At 42.8% G+C, this 26825-nt stretch overlaps 2 protein-coding genes across 3 annotated transcripts; one reads left to right on the forward strand and one right to left on the reverse strand.

Annotated features, from left to right (window-relative positions):
* Window positions 1-33: 33 nt before the first annotated feature.
* Window positions 34-10000, reverse strand: LOC126993636 (uncharacterized). Its single transcript, XM_050852806.1, has 13 exons — window positions 9794-10000; window positions 9501-9692; window positions 8426-8561; window positions 7848-8043; window positions 6003-6210; window positions 5410-5526; window positions 4936-5039; window positions 3426-3553; window positions 2664-3042; window positions 2053-2319; window positions 1039-1899; window positions 343-583; window positions 34-111 (listed from the first exon to the last, which is right to left on the reverse strand). The coding sequence occupies exons 2-13, from the start codon at window positions 9676-9678 to the stop codon at window positions 47-49; spliced, it is 2880 nt and encodes a 959-aa protein (XP_050708763.1). The 5' UTR covers window positions 9679-9692; window positions 9794-10000; the 3' UTR covers window positions 34-46.
* Window positions 10001-11005: 1005 nt separating this feature from the next.
* Window positions 11006-26405, forward strand: LOC126993633 (glutamic acid-rich protein-like). 2 transcript variants are annotated; one of them, XM_050852802.1, is made up of 17 exons: window positions 11006-11149; window positions 12355-12396; window positions 12747-12953; window positions 13426-13699; window positions 15849-15914; window positions 16559-16872; window positions 17717-17882; window positions 18187-18267; window positions 18923-19024; window positions 19812-19973; window positions 20426-20518; window positions 20660-20741; window positions 21105-21227; window positions 21789-21928; window positions 22751-23116; window positions 23285-23499; window positions 24088-26405. In XM_050852802.1, exons 2-17 carry the CDS (start codon window positions 12356-12358, stop codon window positions 24137-24139), a joined length of 2484 nt encoding a protein of 827 aa, XP_050708759.1. In that variant the 5' UTR covers window positions 11006-11149; window position 12355; the 3' UTR covers window positions 24140-26405. The 2 variants fall into 2 exon arrangements, with proteins under 2 accessions (XP_050708759.1, XP_050708760.1); XM_050852803.1 differs by having other exon boundaries at window positions 19863-19973.
* Window positions 26406-26825: the final 420 nt, after the last annotated feature.

The following is a 26825-nucleotide window of genomic DNA, read 5'->3' on the forward strand; positions in this document are numbered from 1 at the left end:
CCCAAACGCAAGCACATTGTAGTTGTTCCGCCGTGCCGCCCTCGCTTCATGCGGAACAGAAGCTACAGATGGAGTTCAGGTTTGGTAGTTCTGCCGCCTGACTCAGGATGTCTGGGGAGGTACAAAGGCTCATAAAAAAGGAACTTCCACTTTAACAAAAACACATAAATACTCATAATACATGAAATTACAAATAATACACAGGGTTCAATAGATATGACACATCCTCACCAAGTGACTCCAAGATAATCATTTCAAAGGGGTATGAAGGAGATGAAGAACTTATACAGGCAAGTACACAGGAAGGCAATGGAAAGGTTAAGCTCCTGATGTCTGCCCCACCTTGCTGCTCAAAGAAGTACGGCACACCCAGACTAGCCAGGTAAGGAATGAGTGGCTGGGGGTCATAGGCGGCACTCATGGGGTCGACGGTGGCTGCGGCAAGGGTGAAGGTGATCCCTCGGGCCCGGGCATAGAACTGGTACTGGCGGAGTGTGTGCAGGAGGGAGAGGGAGTCCTTACCCCCCGACAGGCACACCATCACTCGGTCACCATCATGGATCATGTCGAACTCTGTCAGTGCCTGAAGGGGAACACAAGAACTGAAGCTTAAAAGACTGAGGCTTAAATGTGAGAACAGGAATGCAAGAGCTAAAAAGGACCAAGATCAATTATTACTAAGCTTATAAAAAGAAAAGGGCTCTCAGACTAAAATAGAAAGACCAAGATTAACCATTACCATGATTGAAAAGAGGAAAGGGCTCTCGAACTAAAACAGGAGGACCAAGATTAATTATTAAAATGAAAAAAGAGAAGGGCTCAAGAACTTAAATAAAGCCTCATTACCTTGCTGTACTATCTGTAGAAATATACAAAGAAATTTTGCCTCTTTTTTTTACTTACAATCAAGGTTAATATATTAGTTGCAAGCTTATTTATAGTTCACTGTTTATAGAATATTCACATTATTTAACAAAGACAAAACACTACTAACTTACCTTTACATTATTTAACAAAGACAAAACCCAACTAACTCACCTCTATTGTGGGGTTGAAGATGTTTTTTGGGGGTGAGTGCCACTTGGCCACCACTTTGCCAGGCCTCTGTACCGTTTCCTGCCCTGTTCCTTGCCCGCCACCTCTCCTCTTCAGGCACACCAACCCCTCACACATCACCTCTCCTGAGACCTCATCCTGACTCCGAGATGACTCCTTTGTTTCATCACATTTCTCCCCACTAGTCACTGAGATAAGGGAGTTAAGGTTAGGTTCTGTGTGGACCTTTTGTTCCTTTTCCTCACCCTTTGCCTGAGTTTCTATTTGGTTCTCATTCTCTGGTTCGATTTTCTCATTTTTACATTGTTCTGTGTGATGGGCCTTTTCTTCCTGTCCTTCATTCTTTGCCTGAGTTTCCATTTGGTTCTCATTCTCTGGTCGGGTTTCTTCAGCTTTACTTACTATCTCTTTGTTGTCTTTTCTATCATAATGCTCTCCAATTTTAGTTTTCCTGTTAGCCACTGAATGGTTTGTATTTTTTATATTAGTAGTCCTCTGTCCACTTTCGTTCTTTTCATCCTTGCTAGTTGACCCACTCTTCCCTTGCTCTCTTACTCCATTGCCATCCTCTACGTCACACCTCTCTACCTCACCCCACGGCCTCCTCCTCATGACCCAGTTCTCCTCCTTTGCCTCCCACACAAAGTCAGGTCGCTTGTTCAACTCAGACGCAGACAGAGGGTATTGTACTGGGGTGAAGGGTGCCTCAGGGTACTGGCTCAGGGAAGTGTGACTCCCCAACAGAATAGTCTTGGCTTCACTGGGGAGGAGGAACCAGCGTAACTTTTCTGCTTCGCCTTGAAACAGGATGGTGTCGTCTGGAAGCTGGCGGCGCTGCGAGGCCTGCAGGAGAAACATGGATATTAGACTACGATCCTATCTCCAAAAAGGTTGAAAATACAAATGAAGGAAGACCCCCTCCCCTTCTCCCTCACTGTCTGTTTGCCTCTATCCCTTGCTGTCTGTCTGTCTGTTTGTCTCCCCTTTCCTCCTCACCTTTGATGCTTGGCTGAACACCTCTCTGGCCTTCTCAAGACACAATGTGTAGTCTGGTGGTGGGTCTTGCTGGCCAGGTGGGAAGGTCCTCTCAGGTCGGGTAAATTTTCCTCCTCGATAGGAGATATCCCCAAGCCACTGTCGGCCCCTGAAGACCAGGTTGGTGTGGTGCTTCCATTCTCCTGTCTCTGGGTTCAGGATATACTGAGGCAAGAGTCGCCACGCATTTTGGCACACCTCTGACACAGCTTTCACCACAAAGTCCACCTGCCAAAGGAAGGGAAAGAGTTTATGCTTCTGTGCAAAAGGTATAGTGTTCATTTTTATTTACTTTATCTATTTTTATGTCCGTTCGAAAAGACATTAACTTAAATTGTTTTGTGGATGAATATTTGAGAAAATTCGAAAACACGCACATGCATACCCACCCACCCACACACACATTCACTCACTCATTCACTCACTCACTCACTCATTCATATAATAAGTGGTGCACAGCAATTAGGCTGAGGGTGGTGCATCAGAGCTATAGATAAATCAAATCCATCTAGGGCCAATAAACAGACTCAGGGAGAAGTAGGCAGCACCACAAACAGTGCATGGAAACACACCTGCTCAGGACTGGCAGCAAAGGACAAGTTAAGGCGCACAAAGCCAGGCCGCAGCATCTCAAGGTCACTGTGTTCCTGTCTGCGGCGAAGGTGAGTCCGGTCGAGACGAGGATCCTCTAGCAGCAGAGACTCATAGCGCTGGGTGAGGGGCTCAGACATGCCAAGCAGGTCCTGAGCGTAGGGCCCGGCGCAGGCACAACCCCCACGGGCCTGGATGCCATACAGGTCATTAAGGACGGCACAGACAAAGTTATGATGCAGCAGCAGGCCCGAAGAAGGGTGACGCACCACGAAGGAGAGGATGGGCAGACGGTCAGGGCTGGAGAGGTTGCCAAGTGGCTCTAGCTCCTCCACACTGCCTGCCAGGTTCTCTAACACCCTGCAACACAGTGTCAAGTGTATATGTCTAATATCAGAGAACAATACAACTCATTATAAGTAACTAAAAAGACAGTTCAGGAAATGTTAATATGAAAAAGATTACACCTTAAGAAAATAAATACTATAAATAAACTCAGATAAAAAAGCTGAGCAATTTCTAATGTACGTAATAATAAGACTTAGATTCACCAAAGTACAGGAAATATGCACCTCTATTAAATCTCCCTAATCAGAAACAGTCTTGGGGCCATCCATATACTCAACAAATAAAAGATACTACCCATAAATATCGTCAAATTTACAATATACATCTTGTTTCAAATGCTCAAACACACCCACAGCAGCAATATTACCCCCAGCACATCCCTCCCCCTAACCTACCGTGCCAGGTGAGCATTGCATTCGGTGATGAAGGCTGGGGTGAGGGCGGACTTAAGTTGCATCACCAGGCCGGCCCGCACTGCCTCCACAATGGCTGGTGTTCCTCCCTCCTCCCTCGTTTCTACATCCTGGGTGCAAGTAGGGTTGTAAAATTCCCAGGAACTTAGAGAATTGAGAAAAATTTACAAGGCAGGATTGTTTGAGTGACTCCATTGAGGCACATGCCACCCTCCAATTAACCTAACCTGACCTAACAAAACCCCAAACAGTTACTATAGACCTTGACTCACAAAATTCATATATGCTTCCTTAGTAATGAGACTTTCTATACAACAAGGTGAGGTCATTCTTTGTTGATTTATACCATAAGATGCTGGCTATCATGTGTTTGAAAATACCCTAAACTTAACCTAACCTAACCTAACAAAACCCCAAACAGTTACTATAGGTCTTGACTCAGAAATTTCATATATGCTTCCTTACTAACGAGACTTTCTATACAACAAAGTGAGGTCATTCTTTGTTGATTCATACCAAAAGGTGCTGGCTATCATGTGTTTGAAGATACCCTAAACTTAACCTAACAAAACCCAAAACAGTTAATATAGGTCTTGACTCAGAAAATTCATATATGCTTCCTTGATAATGAGACTTTCTATACAACAAAGTGACGTCATTCTTAGTTGATTTATACCATAAGGTGCTGGCTATCATGTGTCTGTAGATACCCTAAACTTAACCTAACAAAATCCAAAACAGTTAATATAGGTCTTGACTCAGAAAATTCATATATGCTTCCTTACTAATGAGACTTTCTAAACATCAAAGTGAGGTCATTCTTTGTTGATTTATACCATAAGGTGCTGGCTATCTTGTGTTTGAAGATACCCTAAACTTAACCTAACATAACCTACCAAAACCAAAACAAACACCATAGGTCTTCACTCAGAAAATTCACATATGCTTCCTTACTAATGAGACTTTCTAAACATCAAAGTGAGGTCATTCTCTGTTGATTTATACCATAAGGTGCTGGCTATCCTGTGTTTGAAGATACCCTAAACTTAACCTAACATAAGCTACCAAAACCAAAACAAACACCATAGGTCTTCACTCAGAAAATTCATATATGCTTCCTTACTAATGAGACTTTCTAAACATCAAAGTGAGGTCATTCTTTGTTGATTTATACCATAAGGTGCTGGCTATCCTGTGTTTGAAGATACCCTAAACTTAACCTAACCTAATTGTATTTTTCATGTTAATTATTTTAACACTAATGACAACTGTAGTTACCTCCTCCTCCTTCCTTTCCTCCATCATTTTTTCTCCCTAGTCATTTTTTTCCTCCTCCTCCTCTTCCTCCTCCTCTGCCACTCTTTTTCCCTCCCCCTCCATCATTTTCTTTTTGTTTTTTCACCCCTACTCCTTCTTCTCCTCCTCCTCTGCCACTCTTTTTCCCTCCCCCTCCATCATTTTCTTTTGTTTTTTCACTCCTTCCCTGACCCACCTGGAGGTAGCGGTGGGAGTCTCTGGACACGAAGAAGACCGAGCCGCCGCCACACACCTCCGGGTCACGTCGCCGGAACAGCCTCTCCTTGGCCACTAGCACACCTAAGGGAGGAGGGAGCAGAGGAGGCATCAGTGCTTGGCCTTACACTAGTTCCTCACTCGAAGCTCCACCAAGGCTAACGTATCATCTCTTATGATTTATTTATAATGGTACAAGAGACAGATCAGGGGTAAAACAGATATAAAAAATGACCCCAAAACACAGCTCCTGAAAGATAACATAAGAAAATACAAGAAAAAATAATTATCAAGCTTAATTTTGAAGATGTCGTGATTCTCCCCTTTCAAAAGATTCCTCTGACTCTACAAAGACCCTCCACATTAGTTTCCTCTTCTTTCTGTCCTAAACTTAATGTAGCACAGCCGTTAGTAAGCTTCCTGCAAAATGAATTAATAACCCTCAGCAACTCACCTGGTGTTTGCACTCCCCCCAGGAACTTATGCATGGAGAAGAAAATAGCATCCTTGTGGGCATGACCCTCAGTGTCGCCCGGCACAGTGGGGTTCATCCGCAGGGGAACGTATGGAGCTGGGGAAGAAGTAGGGGGTAAGGGGAAGATATGTGGCTGATAAATGATGAACAGGCTGCCAAACACTCATTCATTTACACAATAATTCTTTAGGGTGTGTTAGTTAATTCATATGCACTAGTCCAATCAGTATTTAATGGGAAAAATGGAAAACTGAGCTGGGGTTGCAAAATAAAAGTGACAAAATGGGGAATCATAAACATCTTTTCCTTTGATTAGGTAGTTCAACATTATACCTCAGCTCATTACTTCAATTTTTTTCCTTTTCCTTTTATTTTTAGAGGAAAGGAGGCAGCCCACTGACACTGCTCCTGCAAATAGTGTGTAGTGGTGTTAAGTTCCAAAACAGAGAGACCAGAATCATGTGGAGAGGTGTTGTAAAACTCCCCTCTTGAAAATTATACAACTACTATTTGAAACAGCACATATGAAGACATCAACATCCCCAAACAGAGCACATGGCCACCTCACTCACCAGCTGTAGCATAGTCCCAAAACGCCAGCGCACCGTAGCGATGGAGGAGCTGGGTGACCTTAACATCATCCACCACTGTCCCCGTCACATTGCTAGCTGCGGCGAAGCATCCAATCACCTGCCCTCGTCCACCTCGGTGCTGGGCCAGAGCCTCCTCCAAGTGCTGGGTGTCCATGGCTCCGTCAGCCGTCTCTCGGATGCGGATGACCTACGTGGATGAGGGTGTGAGTAAGGGTTGCAGCTACGAATGAAACCACAAAGGAAACAAAGTTCACACGGGACTGTGAAAGGATTGTAGGAAGCAAAATTGTGAAAACTGTATAACTAAGACACTATGAAAATGGGTAATGTGCAAAGCTGGGCGTTATCGTGATAAGTTATCACGATGCTATAACGCTGATAACAAAATCAGGTTATCGGCCATCCGCTACTTATTTAAATATATATCGGTATCTTCGTTACTTTTGTAATCAAACCAGCGATAATCGCTACTTTTTTTCCGCCTCTCAGAAAAAAAACATTGTCTCCTCCCTACTGTGCATGCGTGGTCCGGGCACCCGGTGTTGTATGAAAAAACTTTGAGGTATGAAATATCTTCGATGAAGAGATTTCATACTTAGATCATCAACATTAACACACTAGGTTATTTTTTTTTATGTTAGACTCAAAAATCAATATGTCAAAGAGAAAAATCATTTAACTTTGCCCAAAAGATGATTATTCACTGCTTCAAATTTGATTTTCCATATTCGTTTGTGAGCATGCCATGGTATTGAAGGCACCCGGTGTTGTGTTATTTGGTGTTCCATCGTCAAAAGGTGGCGCTTTGGTTTACAAACACTGGTCTTTCGTGAATTGCGCATGCTCAGACCAGCAAGCGTAGCACTGTACATACTCACAAAGCTTTTTAACACATTAAGAGTTGCTGGAAGGCTTAATCAGACATACAGCACCACCATCCTCACTGTTTCTAGAACGACACTCTGTACATATAAATACAACTCATACAGTGTCGTTCTAGCAACAGCGGGGATGGTGGTAGTGGTACTGTATGTCTGATTCAGCCTTCCAGCAACTCTTAATTATGGTTAAAAAGCTTTGTGAGACTGTACAGGTCTACGCTTGCTGGTCTGAGTGTGCACAGTTCACGAGAGACCAGTGTTTGTAAACAAAAGCGCCAGCTTTTGACGGTGGGGACGCCAAATAACACAACACTGGTTCAGGCGTTTCTAGTATTACCGTCCATAGGTACGTGTCAAGGTGTGGTTTTCAGGTTTTATATGTTTTTTTTTTAAATAAAGATAATGAAAATTTGAATTCATCTATGTTTTTTATTTGAAATATCAATATAATATCGTTTTCGCCAATCGGACTTATCGCTACCTAGTATCGGAATTGTGGATTTATATCGGTTATCGCCTATATTTGTGTCTCCAGTTAACGAATATCAGTTATCACCGATAAGGTTTACCATTATCAGTTATCGGTTTCGGGAATAAGGTTTTCTGTTATCGTGCCCAGCTATGGTAATGTGGTCTGGGGGGTTTGATGCCAAGCCACTGAGCCATATATAACCTACCTAGCCTACATTACATCAACAAGTCATCCAAGTAAGTAGTCAAGGGCAAACAAAAAATATCGTAATAGGCAATAAAAAGAACACAACACAACACACTGTAAATCTTTTGGCATACATTAAATCATGCTACTATTCCTTCCTAAATACCTTGCTTATATTTATCATGACTTTGGCCAAGGAAGGTGAGAAGATAGCACTTTGTGAGTAACCATAACGTCATAAAATACTCTACACACACACACACACACACACACACACACACACACCTTAGCTCCGAGTTCCCGCCACGGCAGGAGGGAGGAGTGGTGGGCGTAGGGTCCCACCATCACAACAGGCGGGCAATCAAGAGCCAGGCCGTGGATCAGCTTGTGCAGCGCCCCCGTCGCACCGCTGCCCACAAACACAACACGGTCATACTCTGAGGCCTGCGTGGCGTTGCGGATGATGTCACGAGCCTCATGTCTGTGTGAGGCAGGAAGTGTAAGACAAAATGAATAAATAAAATAAGGTGTAAAATGAAAAAAAAATGCACAAATGGGTTTGAAGACACGGCTGTAGTCTATGTTTATAATGCTCCCATACAATGATCAATTTAGACTCTACTACTTTTATTGACACTTATGTCTAATCACTACTTCATGGAAACTTAGACAACTAAATCTCAATGCATCAGTTGTAAAACCCAAAAAGAAGAAGAAATGTTACTATGCTAATATCCTGCTACATCTTACACATCTGTCCTTACTAATGCATCAGTAGTAAAACCCATGGGAATAAAAAAGAGAGAGAGAGAATCAGATAGGGTACAGAACCAGACACAATAACGAAGTGACTCCTGCAGCACCTGAAGAGTGTGGTCTGCAGGGCAGTGACGGTGGCCGTGGTGTGTGTGGAGCCGTACTGGGGCAGCACCTCGCTCTGGATGTAGTCCTCGATGAAGCCCAGGGAACGGCCCGAGGCGGTATAGTCACAGTACACCACTGCAGAGAAGGGAGACTGAAATTAAAAGGCTACAAGGGAAGGGAAGGATTACAGTAGGCTTGCCAACTTGTATACATTTCTTTAATTATATGATTGTCAGGAAAAACAGATTAGGATAATTAAGATATGATGAAAGGAACAACTGCCGGATAACATTCACAAAAGCGTAGCCTTCTCTGGCGGCGGTCCAGCCGGTGTTGCGAGAAATACCTCCTTGCAGAAATAAGTCACATATACATGGGGGGAGGGCCCCCCCTGGTTAGGAGGTTATGTAAAGCTTGGTTGGAGTAGTTTAAATACACTCCCCCACCCAAAACCCTCGATTTCCCACGGGTGTCCAAGTTAAATCTCTCTGCAAGCTATTTTGCAGCTGTGGCAGTGAGTCCACAAAAGGCATTGGAAAGTCAATCATTTAGTGATTTCTGGAGAAAAATACTATCTCCATGATAAACAGCATCGTATTTTGTCCAGAAATAAGCAGTCAGCATCTCGAAATTAGTAGGCTACACTTTCGTTAATATCCCCCCAACTGCCAAAGTAAAGACTGATAAATGTTCATGATTTTGACAAGTTCATTTTCTATCCAAAGTTTAAGTTTCTGCAGTATTTTTTATATATTCTATTTTTTTCCCCTCAACTGGTACTTCTACTGTATATATATATATATATATATATATATATATATATATATATATATATATATATATATATATATATATATATATATATATATATATATATATATATAAAAAATAAGAAATGGGTATATACCAACTGGAAGAGTGTACATTAACTGTCAAAAATACCCTCGGCAAGTGACAGCCAGCAAAAAGAACAAAATAGTGGTTATGCACTAGACAGTTTCTTTGGTTCTAAGCTGCTTGACCATAATGACATAGCTAACCTAAACACTGCCGACCTTGCCAAGTTTCCATTACCTTTGCGAGGGCCGAAGGGTGACGAGAAGACAGCCTCAGCACCTATTATGTTCTCGGCCACAAACTTGACCAGCTCCTCGGGCCTGGCGTCCCTCTCGGCCCTGCCCGGCACCTCCTCGCCTCGCCCCGCCTCGCCAGAAAAGTCATAAAACTTGCGGGGGGCGCCGGGCCTTGCCATGGCTGCTGGGCTCCCTGGAAAGCAAGAACAAAGATATTCAATAATACTGTTTGGATTAGAAATGGAAAACTGGTAAAATTTACATTTTTACCATAAGTCTGTAAACGTCACTCACCTGTCAGCGGCTGAACACCTTGTGGGCGGCTCCTTCACCTACTACAGGGCGCTCTACTGATATATGAAGCAGCAGCTACTACTTCCCTCAGCGTCCAGGGTACAGCGTCACCATGAAGGGCCTCCACAAACTACCTCGCCGGCGTCGTGAGCCCCTTCAGGAGGACAGGTCAGGTCAGGAGGAGGAGGAACACGTGTGCCGCGGACCTACAGACGACGGGACTGAGCAGCGTTGCCAATCGGACAAAAAGTAGCGGAAAAAAAGCCGCTAAATGTAACAGAATATTCATGATTTATCTATCTATCTATCTATATATCTAACTAATTAATGGGGAGCATACACGTGGGGGGCGCTTCGCTTCACTCACTCACCGTCCATACTCCCGGCGGTCCTCCCAAGCAGGATTGGCTGACCTGGGCGTCCCTTTGGTCTCCTCTATATCTACAATGACAGAAAATTGTATAATAAGTAAGGTCATAATAGGCTGAAATAGACATGAATAAACACCTACACACACAAAAAAAAAAAAAACTAGCTACATCTTGGTGGGTGAAAATAACACCCGGCATGATTCTCACTAGATTTTGCTTGAGATATCTTAAGAAAATTTGCTAGGAATTATTTGATATATATGTGACTGAAATAAGGCAGAATAACCTCCGGCAGCCACTTGTCTTGAGGAGGAACGATCGGCAGCGCGGGGAGAAGCGTCGGCAGATGTACGACAATCATTCCAAGTACGATAGTCAGAATAGCTTAGAACTATGCTTTCAACCCACAAGAACACCATTAATCAACGTTTTGAATAATAAGCATAATTTAATATACTTTTGTGTGGATGTGGGTGTCACGTATTCGACAAGAAACCTCTGACTATGACAATTTGGTAACTCGAATTGTAGAGTTTATGCTTCAATCTCTCAAAATACATCAGTAATTAACTTTCTTCAATGGAAAATGCAACTAAATATCGTCTTTTGTTTGTGAATATGACAGTTTTGGGTCATAAATCATCAATCATCTACTTTCTTAACAGGAGCATTGATAACCATTGATAACCGGGCTCTTTTTATTGATTTATTTTTACTCTTAAGGGTTTTTATTTACTTACTCTTGCCCTTGAGCCTTCTTTATTCATTCACCAGTGCCCTTGAGCTGCTTTCTTCACTGTAAAAAAAATAATAATAGGTGGTGAGTACGATAATATGTGGCAATGGAGGCGGCGTGAGGAAGAAGGCAGAGAAGGAAGGCGGCTTGAGGGGGCGAGACACTCTTCTTTAACGCTCAATTTCAACGCTTTATTCAACCCACACGCCACTCCAGACCTTAGGAAATAAAGTAGAGAGGCTGATAGAGGTGAGGATGAAAGAAAACATGAAATAAGTAGTGTTGTATAGGAGTGAGAGGCTTTTGAAATAACTGCGTCTTGGGGGGGCGGGCGCTGGGCAATGGGTGGTGTGGGTGAGTGGTTGGTCCTCCTTGCGTATTTTCCTCCTTTTCCTCTTTTTCTTTTACATTTGTGTCCTTCCCTGCTTCCTTTTTCTCTTTCTCCTCTTCCTCCTCTTTCTCCGTCCTTCGTTTCCTTCCCCGGGTCTTCCTCCTCATCTTTTCCTTTCGTTTCCTTTCCTGAGTCTTCTTTCTCCTCCTCCTCCTCATTTTCTTCTTCATTTGTTTCCTTTCCTGTGTCTTCTTTCTCCTCCTCCTCCTCTTCTTTTTCTCCGTCCTTCGTTTCCTTCCCTGGATCTTCCTCCTCATCTTTTCCTTCATTCGTTTCCTTCCCTGCGTCTTCCTCCTCCCCACCAACACTGTTTTCACGTGGTTCAGTATTGTATTTTCCTTGTCTTTTATCTCCCGTCAGTCCCAGTACAATTCTTCGTCTTCTCTTCCCTCCTTCCTTCTCACTTTATTCCATTTTGCGTTACCTGCGTGTGTTTAGGCCTTGTGCATGGCTGTATGGGTAGGCCTAAGCACCCACACGTCTGGTATCATCATCAGTAAACTATTCTGCACTTGTGTACAGATACTTGCAGCTGTGTATCAATAATGGCTTGGGTCATGAGTAGCTCACCGGGAGGCCGCAGGCACCGGCCACTGGGCGGGAAGGGGAGGATAAGGGCTAAGAAAGTCAAGGGAAAGAAAGGGAATGATGAGAAGGTAAATAAAGTTGACGTTGGACAGTGAATGAAATGGAAGGGAAGACAAGTGAGACTACACATGCCAAAGACATATGATTATGGTAAATGTGTAGTTCAGCTCCACTGCCTCAAAATGACACATGTGCCTTCATATTGTGGATAAAGGGCGAAAATACAGACCTTTTATCCAAAATATGAAGATACACATGCTTAGAAACTAACCTAAGCTAGCCTATCCAAACCTAATTTAATGATGACAGCATCACCATTGTGTAGCAACAGTTAGGGTGGCTGCAGGAGTCTACAGTGCAGCAATTTGGTTTGCTCATCACTTAGAAACATTTCTAATAACCAAAGAAAGTATGTTAATCCAGGTTAAGTAAGGGAAGCCACTGGCAGCTAAATGTTATTATTTTTTCTCCACAGGATGCCGGCATATCACACTGAGGGTGATGGGGATCGCTACAGGTTAGTCTCTCTCTCTCTCTCTCTCTCTCTCTCTCTCTCTCTCTCTCTCTCTCTCTCTCTCTCCTTGATTCTTTTGTGAATAAGTTATTTGATTTGCTCTTTTGATAAAAATATATAACTATGGTCTTATGTATATCTTCTGCTGCAAATGTACTTATTTGTATTGAAGATTGAAATTAGAAAGCTGTCCATGTGTGAATTCATTTTAAAGGTTTCAGGGCTGTCAAGTTTAGATGTCTGAAAGAACAAAACTATTAAAGATAGAGGATGACTATTTCAAGTGCATATGTGTACAAGAACAAAACTTAAAGAAATTCAAGTGCTACAACAAATGCATTTATCTTCCACAGAGGACATGGGCGTGGGGGCATGGGAGGCTGGGGGGGACGGGATAGCGGGGGGGGCAGCCGGGGTTACAGTCATGGGGGTGGCGGGGGCCGGGGAGGGGGAGGGGGAGGCGGGAGGTACAATGACAGGTACAGGTGGACTGCTGAAGGTGAAGGAGGAAGCCGACAAGGGCCATCTAGAGGCTACAAGGACAACTACAGCCATCACAGGTACCTTACGACACCCCTCTATAGTTTATTATCCTATACATCTATATAACTTATCCTGTTCTGTCCTTGTAACATAAAGACAAAAGGCCATATTCTTAAACATATCGGGCTTCTATTACAACTGTTTTCCAAGGCCACAGAGAAGATTATCCAGGTTTTCATGGGCGATTTTTTTCGTTCATGGTGTAAGGTTTTGTAAATCTATCACTAGGATCACAAAACAGGCCATGAAAACCCCAGTAACTTCTATGAGAGGCTTTTCAAATTCAGTTGTAGTGTAGTTCTGCTAGTTTATTGACAAAAATGAAGTCTGCAAATGTCTTGAATGTCACTGTCTTAAAATACCGGTATGCTGCACAATCTGTATTTAATCACATGGAATATACCTATAAATGGATTGATAATTATTTGACCAGACAAGGTGAGCTAACCAACAAATAAACAATTCCGAATCTATGTCTTGTTATGCCAGGTACCGTGATGGATACTCCGGTGGTGGTGGTGGTGGTGGCGGCGGCGGGGGCGGCGGCGGCGGTGGCGGCAGCAGCTCACACCACTACCAACACCACCACTCCCACCAGTCTTGGCAGGAGCGGGGCCACAGCAGCGAGAGTTACAGCAGGCGGCCAGCAGGGGACAGGCGTGGCGGCCCGGATTTCATCAAGTCCCTGACAGCAGAGCTCGGACACATCAGCGGAAAGGACTCGCGTATTGCCCTGGATATCCTCAAGTCGGTGCTGACCTCCGTGAGTATAATGATCACCTTGACTTTGTTTGGGTGGGTTTATTTCATTCCTCTTCTCTTTGGTCATCTGGAAGGGGTCTGTGAAACTTGATTAGACTAGAAAATGATAAGGATTAAGGTGTTGAATGACTGGAAAAGATTGATAGTTGGTGAGAATAGAGAGAACATACAACTTTTATAGTATTAATGGCCATTTTTGCCTTGTTTTAGTGTTTATTCCCCTTCGCTTTGATCATTTAAAAGTTTGAAACTTAATTTGAGGAGAAAATGATAAGAATTGGGATGTTCAGTGAGTGGAAATGATTGATAGAGTTAGTGACAAGGAGCAAGGGAACAATGCTGGTGAAGAGAGATGTGGGACAATCTTAGGAATAGCTGGTGCACATTTAGGGCACGGTATGGTGGTAATTACAACATTTCTACCACGTACGACAGGGTTTTGACAAGTGGACAGACGTGTTTATGTCACAAGGGGTGTATTTTTCCACGCTGGCCTCACAATTTTTTCTAAGTCAATTGTTATTGTTTCATGAGCGCTTCTATAGACAGACTGAGCCTGAGCCTCATAGCTGCCTTGCAGTGCACCATATAAACTAGTTCCTAAGCCAGTAATATCCAGAACGTGCATGGATCATTACGATTTTGGACATAAAACGGTCTTTACAAGTTCTACGGCAACAAGGAAAAAGCTGAGTGTTAGGTGTGTGTGTCCCCCCTCTCCAGTGTTTCCTCTGTGCCCAGTGGCTGTGAGGGGTCAAGGAGAGGGCAGAACAATGCATGGCACTCCCCCATTTCCGACCCAACACTCAACTATTGTTTGTTGGGAAATAATGGGCGGAGACATTCAAGCACATATTCTTAAGGTTTAGAAGAGAATTAACCCCTTCACTCTGGCAACGCCAACGTCGCTGCCAGGTTGCCACGTAGCAGAGTCTCACTCTCAGTCTTCCTTCCGTGCGCCACCATGGTGGACGGTACATCGACACTCAACTCTTCTTTAGTCTCCTGAAAGTATTATTCTGCTACACCTCTCGGTAAGTGTTAGCTGACTATTTAGCCTCTTTATTGGTATCCCTCAGGAGGCACATTGCGCCGTCAAATAACCTAAAACCGAGGCCCTTCAATACCACCATATGGGAACAATGACACGGGGGTGTCACATGGGATGTGCTACACTTAACACTCAACAGCCTAACGAGCGTTATATTGAGAGCCTGGGAACCTATGCGGAATGTGGATTTTGGGTGTTAAAAGGCAAATTGACTGAAATATAGGCCTCAAAAATTCCCTAAAATCGGGAAGAATCCAAAGTCTCGAAACTGAGTCAAGTTTCCTAAACGTGCTTATTGTCTTTGGATCCACCAGATTCGAACAGTGACACGGGCGTGCTACATGGGGTGCGCTTATTTGGTGCTTCGTGGGCGCATCAAGCTGTGACATGCACGCGCCTCCAATATTGCCTCCACGAGAATAATAACCTTTCCAAGGTCTCACATACTGTTGCATTTCTCTAGTTTTACTGGCGCATCATACATGTGGTGATGTTGCCCCCCCTGGTTAGCAGTGGGGGTCGAGGGGGGCGAAGCCCACCCCGTTAGAGGCTAGGTTACGTTAAGTTCGATTATATTAAATTAAATATGCTCCCCCACCAAAAAAAAAAAGATTTTATGGCGTATCATATATGTGGGGGGTCCAGGGGTGGCACAGCCCCCCTTGGTTAGCAGGGGGTCGAGGGGGGCTCCTGTTAGCTGTTAGGTTATAAAGTTAGGGACTTTCCTTACTTTCGAGACGGGAATTTTCCTTAATTTAGTGATTTTTCTAGGGAAATTTTGGAAGCCCATTTTTCAGTGATTTTGCCTTCCCCCTCAAAACCCCCCGGTTCCCCACAGGTCCCCAGGCTTGTGTTGGGGGTAGGGGGGGGGGGGGGGGGGGCTGGGGGGGGGTGGAGACACTATTCCTAAGATTTACCGAGATGTGAGTATAGAGAATGCTGACAAATATATAATGGGAATCAGGGTGAGATTGAAGAAAATTATACATAGTCATCTATTGAAGGGAATAAAATGTCAGGCAGGAGGAGTGAAGGGGAGAGTAAGTACTAAGCAGTGAAAGGTGTAAGTCAGGACTGAATTTAATTGTTGTCCCTGCAGGAGGCACCGAGCCGTGACCATTGGGATTACGGTCCGCCGGCCAGGAAGATGAGGCGCCTCGACTGGGTGAGTGTCAGTGTCAGTGAGGGAGGGAGTGAGTGAGTGAGGCCTCTTGATACCCACCACCACCACCACCACCACCACTACTACTTTCTCCATCTTCCTACAGCTATCAACTTATCTATCCAATCTGGTTTTAATTTACTCTTGGGTCTCATTTCTGTCTTTTCTTATTTCCTGTCATCCCTTCCTAATTGGTATATGATTATTATTATCTTTTCTATTTTTTTTTTTGTTTCTGGTTTTCCTCTTCCCACTCTCTCTTAACTCCTCCTGTCCATCAACACATGTTTTTTTCGTTGGTTTTGAAAAGTCCATTCTGGCATGCATGCGGCAGCCTGCAAGACAGCCGCTGGGGTGAATGCTGTGCCCATACCTTATTGTTACCCCTTGCCAAGACATGCAGCGCGCCTCCGGGTGTGTCTGCTGTTCTTGTTTGACCCCCATGAGAGAGTGTTCTCATTGCTTTTCCCTTTCACGTGTTCTACCGGCCTGAAATGTGGAGAGGGTTGGTGCCTGGGGTGAGGATTTCCTGCGAGGAGAGTGTCGCCCCGTGTGTGTCGCGAGGGAGCGCTTGCCTCCCTGCATCAAGCCTTTTCATTCCCCCTGCCTCTGTAGGGTATCTGAGTGGCGAGTGTCTTCCTCCACAGGATGGGGCGCGCTCTCAACACATGCACAAGTACCCCTACCGCGAGAGACCCTACCACCCAGGCCACAACGAGTACCGGGGGCGTGGCCGGGGCGGGGCCGGGATGGTTCCCCGCAGCCCCCACTGCTACCGCAAGATGTCAAACTCACAGTTGAGGGAGATGGAAATGGCCAGATCAGAGATGCCTCACCCTGAAAAAAAGGAGAAAAAGGACCTGGAGAGAAAGACTTCAGGAGTAAAGAGAGTGAGAGAAGGAAACGAGGAGAAGGAGAAGGCCTCCGCAGAGGGAACTGCAGGGGAGGAGGGCACACAAAGGTAAGCTGTCACTCACTCTCACCAAAACCTCCACCACCACTACCACCACCAAGAGTGTTCAAAGTAAAACATTGTAAAAAAGGTGCAGTCACCCCCCTTCCCTGCCTCCTCTGGTCCCTCAGTACACTGTGTACTGTGTTAGGGTCACACCTAACACTCTTGGGAGAATGACACAGGTAAAAAGTTACCATACACAGCAAGTCCTGAGCATGATTGAGACAGGGTCACACCTTGCCCTGTTGCCAGCAAGTCCTGATAAACTTTTTGTTGGCTGCCTCGCTCAGCTCCCCACGGTGCCGGGGGAGAGAGGTATGTTCACTGTATTCTTGACTGCATGTGTAGAGATATATTTTTGTTTGTGCATTTGTGTGTGTGTGTGCGTGAGTGCTTGTGTGCTGGGATATGTGTGTGTGTGTGGGTGAGTGTTTGTGCGTGCGTGTAGTCGTGCATGCGTTTGAGTGTGGGCACATGTTTCGGGGGTGAGTGTACTGTCATTGGAGGCACAAGCAGTTCTGGGAGTCTACTTCTTCACTGCCATCAGTAAAACAACATTTGTAACTCACCAAACCAGATTAACTTGTACACAGAAGCAACACAATATTAAAAAAAAATAATAATAATACTCAGAATCACAGAGACCAAAGGATAGAATCAGGGGGCAAAGAAATTTCATACCACCTCATATATCAAAGTTAAGGGCTGTTAGATGGGCATTGACAAGTGACAGAAAAGTTAGTCTGCACAGCTGTATACAACGTGCCAGGGCAGGCTAGCTAGGTGGACGGCCTGCCTGGCGTTGCCTCACACCCTTCCCCCTCCATATTGGATGACCAACTTTTTGCAGTGAAGAGAAGAAGGAAAAGGAGACAGATGAAGGGAAAGAGGAAACAGAGGAAGCAAAGGAGAAGACTGAGGAAGACAAGGAGGCAACCAAGAAAGACACAAAGGAGGAAAAGGAGGAAGAAACCAAGGAGAAGAAGAAGGAGAAGGAGACTACCGAGACTGATGAAGTAAGTGAAGTCGTTGTTGAGGAGACGCACTGTCAAAAATAAAGCTTAGAAAATAAATCGTGCTCATAATAAGAAGACAGTAAAGTAAATACAGTAAGTAAAGTTTTCGAGATTCACTAAAAAATAATTCCCTCGGTAAAATCCTGATCATAAAAAGACAGTAAAAAGATTGTATAGATAGATATGTTGAGCTAGGAAAGAGGAAGGCAGTTAGATAAGAGAATCCAAGCCTCCATACATTATAGGCTAAGTAGTGAATGTGCCTTGTAAGAGTTTCAACATCTCGTCTTGTTTCCCCCAACAGTCCCGCGATCCCAATATAGTGTTCCCGCGCACCGCTCTCAAGTGCCATATGTGCGACATGACCAAATTCCCCAATATTAAGGTGAGTGCTCGGGGCTCCTTGCTGTCCGTCTTGGTCCCTGTCATCTCTCTAACTGTGTGTGTTATGTGGTTTTTCTCTTCCAATTCTCTTAGCTTCACCTGTCTATCAATATGTTTTTTTGTTGGTTTTGTAAGTCATCATCGTTAGCCATTACTCTACGTCCAACACAGGCTAACATGTTCTGTACCTGTAAACTCTTTGAATGTGGAACCCTGACTCATTGTATATTTTTCTAGATCAGTTATATTCCAAAATTCTAACTGTCATATTTTGTTTATTAATTTTCCATGATGTGTAAGTTATTCTGGAACCTTTATCTTTCATGCCTATAATTTTTACAAGAAGTATGTGATATTCTGGGATCTTTTGCTTCATATTTTGTAGCTATTCAATTTTAAAGTATTTGATATAGTATGATCCTAATCTTTTGTTTTGTACCTATAAATTTTTCTAGATGTTCTTACTTCTCTTTTCTTCTCATTTAAGGCCTTTAGTTTCCATTATGAGATATATGATGAGATATATGATGATGATATATGATGAGTTATGAGTATATTTTGAGCCTATAAATACAAAATGATTATGACATTGTATCCTAATCTTTATATAATTATTTTTCACGGCCATTTCTGATCCATTAATTATCTCCTTGCAGGCATATCTTAGTCACTTGGGAAGCAAAAACCACGAGCGCATCGCCCACGTATTCCACTCTCGCTGCGCCGCCTCCATGGACCTGCTCATTGCCGAGTCCAAGGTGAGTTACTGCCCCATTCTGATTCACCCATATTTATTTGCCGTAAGAAAGGAAAAAATAATCAGTCCCCTTCCTTAAATCATTTTCCTGTTTGTTGTATTGATAGTCGAGGTGAGCGGTGTACATGTTCTTGTCGCAGTGTTACCAGCATCGTTTCCTTCCATCCGTTGCATAAGCTCTTTCCCTCCACGGCTGGCTAACTCAATTTCTATATAAAAACAGAAGAAAATTCGATCTTCTTTTGATCATATTTCCTTGTTGTAGTTATAGTTGAGGTTAGCGATGTACGTGTTCTCACCACAGTGTTACCAGCAGCAAGTTTCCATTCATTGCTAACTTCATTGTTATTTAAGAGGAAGAAAACTCAATCTGATCATTTTTCTCATTTGTTGTACTCATAGTTAAGGTGAGCGATGTGTGTGTTCTCGATGCAGTGTTACCAGCAGCAGGTTTCCATTCATTGCTAACTTCATTGCTATATAAAAGGAAGAAAACTCAATCTCCTTCTTGTGATCATTTTTCTTATTTGTGATTATGGTTAAGGGAACAATGTTTTTTTTTTCCCATCAAAGGACATGGCTTAAGGGCAATAAAAATAGTACAAAAAAAAAAAAAAAGCCCGCTACTCGCCGCTTCTATAAAAGATAAAAGTGAAGAGTAGCCAAAAGAGAGGTGTGTTTTCTTGCTGCAGTATTTCCAGCAAGCAAATTCAGTCTCCTTTTGATAATTTTTCCCATTTGTCGTAATTACAGTTAAGGTGAGCGATGTATGTGTGTTCTCATTGCAGTTATACAACGAGCAAGTTCACGTTCGTTGCACAAGTTCTTTCTCTCCCCAGCTGGCTAACAGGAGGAAGAGCCGGCTGAGAGGCAAGACCCGGTGGTGTAATGAGTGTGACTGTACCATGAGCCCCAACCCCAAGGAGCACTGCCAGTCAACGGAACACACGGTTAGTACCACTCACCCCTCCTCTCAAAAGGCTCGGTTCAGGAATATATAGAAATAACAATAGTAATAATGATAATTCAGTGATCAGCTAGTAGGCAATGATGATGAGTATAGCTTTACCCTGAGACTTGAAGAAAAATTACCGTACATACAAAAAATAGAGAAGACAGGAGTGCAGTGTTGCGTGTGTTATTTTAAGTGAGAAGCAGGAAGCAATACAAGAGATAGTTCACAGTCTTTTTTTTTTTTTTTTTTTTTTTTCTTTATTCAGTGTCCTTGTTTTCCCTTAAAAGATAGTTCACAGTGTCATCTATTATCATTTGTTTTCTTTATTTATTTATCTGTTTTTTTGTAATGGTGTGATATATTGTTCTCCTGTAGCTGGTTATTTTATTTCATTATTTATTCATTTATTATTTTTTCGTGAGCTTATGACCCGTTGTCATTCCGCAGCTTGTGAGTCGGTACATGGAGGTGCAGTGCTGTGGCTATGTATACAACCGTGCCAATGTGGAGGAGCACCGACTGTCTATGCGCCACCTCAAGGTATGTAGCAGATTCCTCGGCAGCCTTGTTGTACGTTTTCCTCTTCAACCTTACTAATAATTTCGGGTGTAAACTTCTCATACACTGAATATGGCAAGCAAAGTAACAGGCACTGACGATCCTTTCTTCTTCCGTCCACAGAATCAGATATCCTATGACGAGGCTCAACAGGCCAGGAGGGAGAGGGACAAGGAGCTGCGGGCCGTGATGACAAAGGAGGAAGGTGAGTGTGGGGGATCCTGCCTCATTACCTGTGCAGCATGACACCTGGCAGGGCTCTTGACTTACCTTGCTGTACCTGGGAAGGGATAGGAACATATTATAGTAGGGTTTACAGTCACCCCAGTATAGCACAAAGGATGTACAATTCTATATTCCTTGTTACAGTCTTTCTATTGCCATAAAAAAGAAATCAATTCCCTCTTTAAATCATTTTCTTGTTTGCTGTAATGATCGTTAAGGTGAGCGATGTACGTGTTCTCATTGCAGTGTTACCAGCATCAAGTTTCCATCCATTCCATGAGCTCCTTCCCTCCCCGATTGGGTAACTCCACATGTACTTACCACCTATTCTGCTCCCCCACAGAGACGGCTTTCCACAGGACGGTTCACGAGTTTAAGAAGGAGGGCATGGAGCAGCAGAAGGAGGACGGACTGGAGGAGCTCACCACAGCCAACTTTCCGCCCCATGACCCAAACAAACCCTTCGGTAAGCCTTCACTTTCTTTGCCTTCACTTCTGTTCTCTCACTTCCTGCCTTCCCTATCTCCTTTTCTCCTTTTCCTTCTCCCTGACATCTTTTTACTCTTGTCTTCTTTCCTTTCACTACACTGTCTCCTCTGTGTGTGTGTGTGTGTGTGTGTGTGTGTGTGTGTGTGTGTGTGTGTGTGTGTGTGTTCTGTTGCCTGTAATTTCACATCTTTACTTTTTTCATTTATTTCAACTTTTACTTCCATACGTGACTACTTCCTGCTTTTCCTATCATTTCTGCTTCTTTCTCATTTTCTTCTCCCCTTGTGTGTCTGTTTATTTTTGTCTTCTTTCTCCTATAAATCCAAAACTATTTATTTATTTATTTATTATTTATACACAATACAATATAAGGAAGACTAATCAAATCCCCTCTTCCAACCTCTTCTTGTATTCCATGTTATTAGGTCTTCCTTGTTCACATTTTCCATCCCATTCAGCACTCTATACACCACAATCACATCTCTTCTCTCCCTCCTTTATTCTAATGTCACTAAATCCAGCCCACACTCACACACAGGCCTGGATATGCTGTACAAGGAGACCAGGTACCAGTGTGACCTCTGCCTCTGCATCCTGGACAGCCCCCGCCAGGCACGCTATCACTTCCGCTCCCTCGAACACTACCACAACATCTGCAACAGCCTCACCGCCATAGAGGTAAGGGGGGGCAGGGAGGAGAGTGGCGGTTCTTGCACATCAGAAGGAGAAGAAGGAGGACTTTAAATCTGAGAAGCAAGGAAGTAATATTAAAGAGGAGAATAGTGGGGGCTCTAATATGTCAGGAAGATTAGGAGAACTAGGAATCATTAAGAGAAGAGAGGAAGTATTAACAGAAGAACAGAATAGTGGTGGTTCTTTACATTAGGAAGAGGAGGAGGTGGAGGAGGAGGAATAGAAATCAAAGAGAGATGTGAGGAAGTAAAATCAAATGAAAAAAAAAAAAAGAAACTAAGTAGCAGGGTTGAATAAGGGGAAGAAAGAATATTGAGTAGAAAATGGAAGGAAATGAAGGTGATAAGGAAGGCAGAGATCGAAGAAGGGGAGGAAAAATTAATATACAGAATACCGATGATGATAGAACGATAGTTAAGAAAGTTGAGAAAAAGAAATAGAGTAAAAAATGGAATGAATAAGAAAAGGAGAAGAAAAGGGCAGTGGTAATAGGGAAGACAGACAGAAGAAGAGGGATAACAAAATGAATATACATAAGACAGATGATGATAGTGAAGCATAAAGAGCTGAATAAAGAAGGAAAGAAAGGGAAATGGAGTAAAAAAGGGTGGGAAGAAAAGAGGAGAAATCTTTCGGCCACTCCTCTAACTCTCTTTAGGAGCAGTGAGTAATGGGCTTTTTTTTTTTTTTTTTTTTTACTGACTCCTTTGATGTAAAAAAAAGGGAGGACAAAAAAGTGAAAAAGAAGATAATGATAATATATGATACACTCGTACATGCATAAACCAACCTCTTATTTTCATACAGGAGGCCAAGGAGCTGGAGAGAAAGAAAAAGGAGGAGGAAGAGAAGGCAGCCAAGGCCGCAGAAGAGGAAGAGGGGAAAGAAGCAGACAAGGGGAAGACAGAGAAGACAAAAGATGATGCTGAAGAAGAGGAAGAAGATATATCCAACATGGAGACGGTGGATGTTGCAGAGGAAGATGGAGAAGGGGAAGGAGAGGAGGAGGAGGAGGAGGGGGAGGGGGAAGAGGAGGAGCACCAGGAGTTTGAAGAAGAGGCAGCTGGTGAGGAGGGTGGCGAAGGGGAGGAGGAGGAGGTAGGGGAAGGAGAAGAAGAGGAGGAAGAGCAAGAGGAAGAGGGAGGAGAGAGGAGTCAGAACAAGGCAAATGAGGTAAGAAGACTTAAATCACTTATACTTTATACTTATACTTATTTTGTGTGTGAATAGGTGGAGTCAGAGTGATAATATAAAGAAGTAAGGGGTGTCTATTGAGTATTTTTGCTGTTATTCTTGTTTTTGTTCTTCTCTGTTTTCTTATCATTAATATTATTATTGCAGGAGGAAGAAGATGCAGAGATGAAGGAAGGAACCGAGCAACAAGAAGGGGAAGAAGTGGAGGAGGGAGAGGGAGGGGAACAGGAGGAGGAGTACGATGAGGAGATGGAGGGAGAGTATGACGGAGAGGGAGAGGGAGAGGAGGAGGAGGTGGGCGAGGGGGAAATGGTGGAGGGACTGGAAGAGGAAGGAGAGGACTTTGAGGGGGAGTTGAACAGGTAAGGAATTTTGGGTTGAAGTAAAAAGGTAGAAAGTTAAGTTAAAAATGAATCTTAAACTTGAATTTCATATTTGCACCTAAAGTAAAAAGAGAAGTTGAAAAATATTTATGATCCAGAAATATGTTTTTGCATATAAAGTAAAAAGTTAAGTTAAAAATATATCGTGAACTTGAATTTCGTATTTGCACTTAGAGTAAAAAGTAGGAAGTTGAAAATGCATATGTAAACTTCAATTTTGATTTTGCACCTAAAGTAAAAAGTTAAGTAAAAAAAATATATATAAACTAGAAATTCATTTTTTGTATATAAAGTAAAAAGTTACGTTAAAAATGCATATATAACTTTGAATTTTGTGCTTTGTATTAATGGTTTGAAAATATTACCTTCCATTACTGATATTTTCCCTTTCTTTAAGTTGAAAAAAATATATGATGCAGAATTACACTTTTGCATATAAAGTAAAAAGTTAAGTTAAAAATACATATAGAACCTTGAATTTTGTGTTTGTATAAATGGCTTGAAAATATTACCTTCAATTACCGATATTTTCCCTTTCTTTAACTTCCATTTTCTCTTTCAATTCAGTGGGGACGAAGGAGAAGGCGGCGAGGAAGAAGAAGAGCAAGAGGAAGCATAAACGGATAAATCAGACATGGGGCTGGGAGAAGGAAAACAAGGAGTGGAGGGAGGGAGGGAAAGGTCACAGGTGAATCCTACTAAGCTGTCCCAAACCTGCCCTTTCCCTTCCTTCCTCCCTCCCTTCCTATCCTTCCCCTTTCCCCGAGAAGCCAAACCGAATTTCCACATTGTGTCGACGGAATGGAGTCACCTTAGTACATATTTTCTGTATGCATTTTATATTCCTGTAAGTGGATGTATATTTTTGTTTTGTTTCTCCTTTTCTCACCGTAGTACTTGTGTCCGAAGTGTGGGCAGAAGGAGGAGGAGGAAGAAGAAGTGGTGTGTGGAGACTAGAGGTTGACGAAGGGAAATATTATGGAAGTGGTTTGGTTAAGTGGATATGTGCAATGCTGAGGAGAGAGAGCAGAAGATTAATATAAGAATAGGAAGTGTGGAAGCAAGAAGAAGTACAAGGAAAGATAGTCTGCTTGAATATTACATAGAGAAGATAATTGGAGGACTGAGGAAGTGAAATCAAATAAGAACAATGATATCCAAATTGTCTGATGAAAAGGTACATTGAGATTTTTATAAGAGAAGCTGAGGGAGTAAAATTGTATGGAAAATGAACCTAAGTAATCTGATTAAATAATACATGGAGAATCATTGAGAAGAGAGGAAGTAAGTGGAAAAAAAAGGGAAACTAAATGGCTAGAATAATTAATAGCCTGATCAATAAGAGATGTGAGGAATTAAAATCGATTAGAAAATAAGAATATGAGAAATTAACCCGGTAGCTGCAGGGATAATTTTTCTTAAAGGCCCCTCTAAGCGAGAAAAATGAGAAAAAATCATCACTCGCGCAAACCATTCCATAATATATATCAACGCATTTGTGATCAGTTAATGCATCGCCTATTTTGGGGGGGTTTATATCATGGCAGAAATTTGGCCCGTCGCTGGTACAAGGTAAAGTCACAAATTTGGCCCGTTGCTGCTACTGGGTTAAATGAGGAATTATAATCGAATGGAGAATAATAAAACTTAAGTATACCAAATAGTAAATAGAAAAATTGATAAGAGAAATAAAGAAACCATCAAGTTCACACTGTAAAAAAGACTATAGAATTTTAAGGCAGACATAAGATGAATAGGCAAGGGGATGATACTCTGATGTACTTACTGCAGCTGAAAGACAGAGGTGATGACTGTACAACTGCTGATGAGATTATTGGGGAGGGAGAAACCGTTTAGAAATTAACACACGGCACAAGAGAGATGAGTGAAGGTAGATTCTGAGGCAGCCGTTAATGTGCATAGTCCACCCAAATGCTGTTCGGAAGTCCTTATCACAGCTGAAAGACATGAATGATTGTACAGTTAGGATTAAAAGTTGTGTTGTGAAAAGTGGAAACCCAAGACCATGAGCTAGATATTTACATAGATATTCAGACTGCACAGACTCTATGGGCCAAAATATGTGGTCTGTCATTGAACCTAAGTAAAATTATATAATGACACGACTTTTGTTCGTCACTGTACAACTTAATAGGCTGCCGTGCGTGTGTCGTCCGAGGGAGCCCAGGGCACCTCCGTACTGTACAAAGTCACCGAATGCCAAGGTTTCACTGATGGAGGTGTGCCAGCAGCAACCATTGATGTAAGTGCACGGGAAACCACTGCATCATGAGTTTATTTTGTAAGGTCCTTTATGAGCATGAGTGTAACGGAGACTCCTATTTGTGTCACTGATGGATAAGCTTGGCCGCCATGGGTTATCTATTTGACATTAACTGGACTATGAGAGCTGTCGATAGGGTGGTGTGTGTGTGTGTGTGTATGTGTATATGTGTGTGTGTGTAGGGCAGCTGTAGATATGAGTGTAATGAGAGCATGGCCAGTAGTACAATGAGATGTGTGTGTGTGTGTATGCGTATGTGACTAACTGTGTGTGTGTGTGTGTGTGTGGACATCGGAGTCTTGGCCAAGAGGGTTTCTCCATACTTTTGTTCCCCGGTAACGCCACGTTAAGCCAATCAACGTACATGCCACACGGAACACTCGTAGCTAGACGTTCTACCTTGCGTTTTGCTGCCTCGGCCTAGAGCAGAAGTGTTGCCGAGACGTTTGACGACCTTTACTTTCCGTGCGTACGACTTTTCATCATTTCCGTGAGTTCAGTGCACCTTATGTAGGCGTGTGAGGTGTCTGTAACCAGGCCAACTATATCAGTGTATGTGTCGGCCTGCTACGCCATGCTGAAATAAAATGCTGTGAACTAGCGTTGTGTTTTGTTACGTTTATCCTTTGTGTATGTAGCACGATATTTAGGACCTTCTTCATCTTTTGTCTTTTTTTGTTTGATGATCGTATATTCCATTATGGGGTTAGACGCGCGAGATTTGAGACCTGTTGACGTATACATGATTATGGAGCTGTAGGAATACTCTCATCAATTCTCTCTTAGGTTTGTCGGAAGGCATTTTAACTTATATTATTTCTTTCCAGCTCCATTGATGTTTGTGGAGTATAATTATTCATACAGTTTCAGTTTTTCTTTCCGTATATATATTAGAAAGTTTTTATCAGACCATTTTATTTTTTTCTTTTATCACCTTTGCATATAATTTAGGTTGTGTGTATTAGGCTTATCAATTATGGTTTTATTCTTATTTTCTTTTTCTATTACTATCTATGTATTT

The sequence above is a fragment of the Eriocheir sinensis genome, unplaced genomic scaffold (genome assembly GCF_024679095.1).
Source record: "Eriocheir sinensis breed Jianghai 21 unplaced genomic scaffold, ASM2467909v1 Scaffold647, whole genome shotgun sequence".
NCBI classification, from domain to species: Eukaryota; Metazoa; Arthropoda; class Malacostraca; order Decapoda; family Varunidae; genus Eriocheir; species Eriocheir sinensis.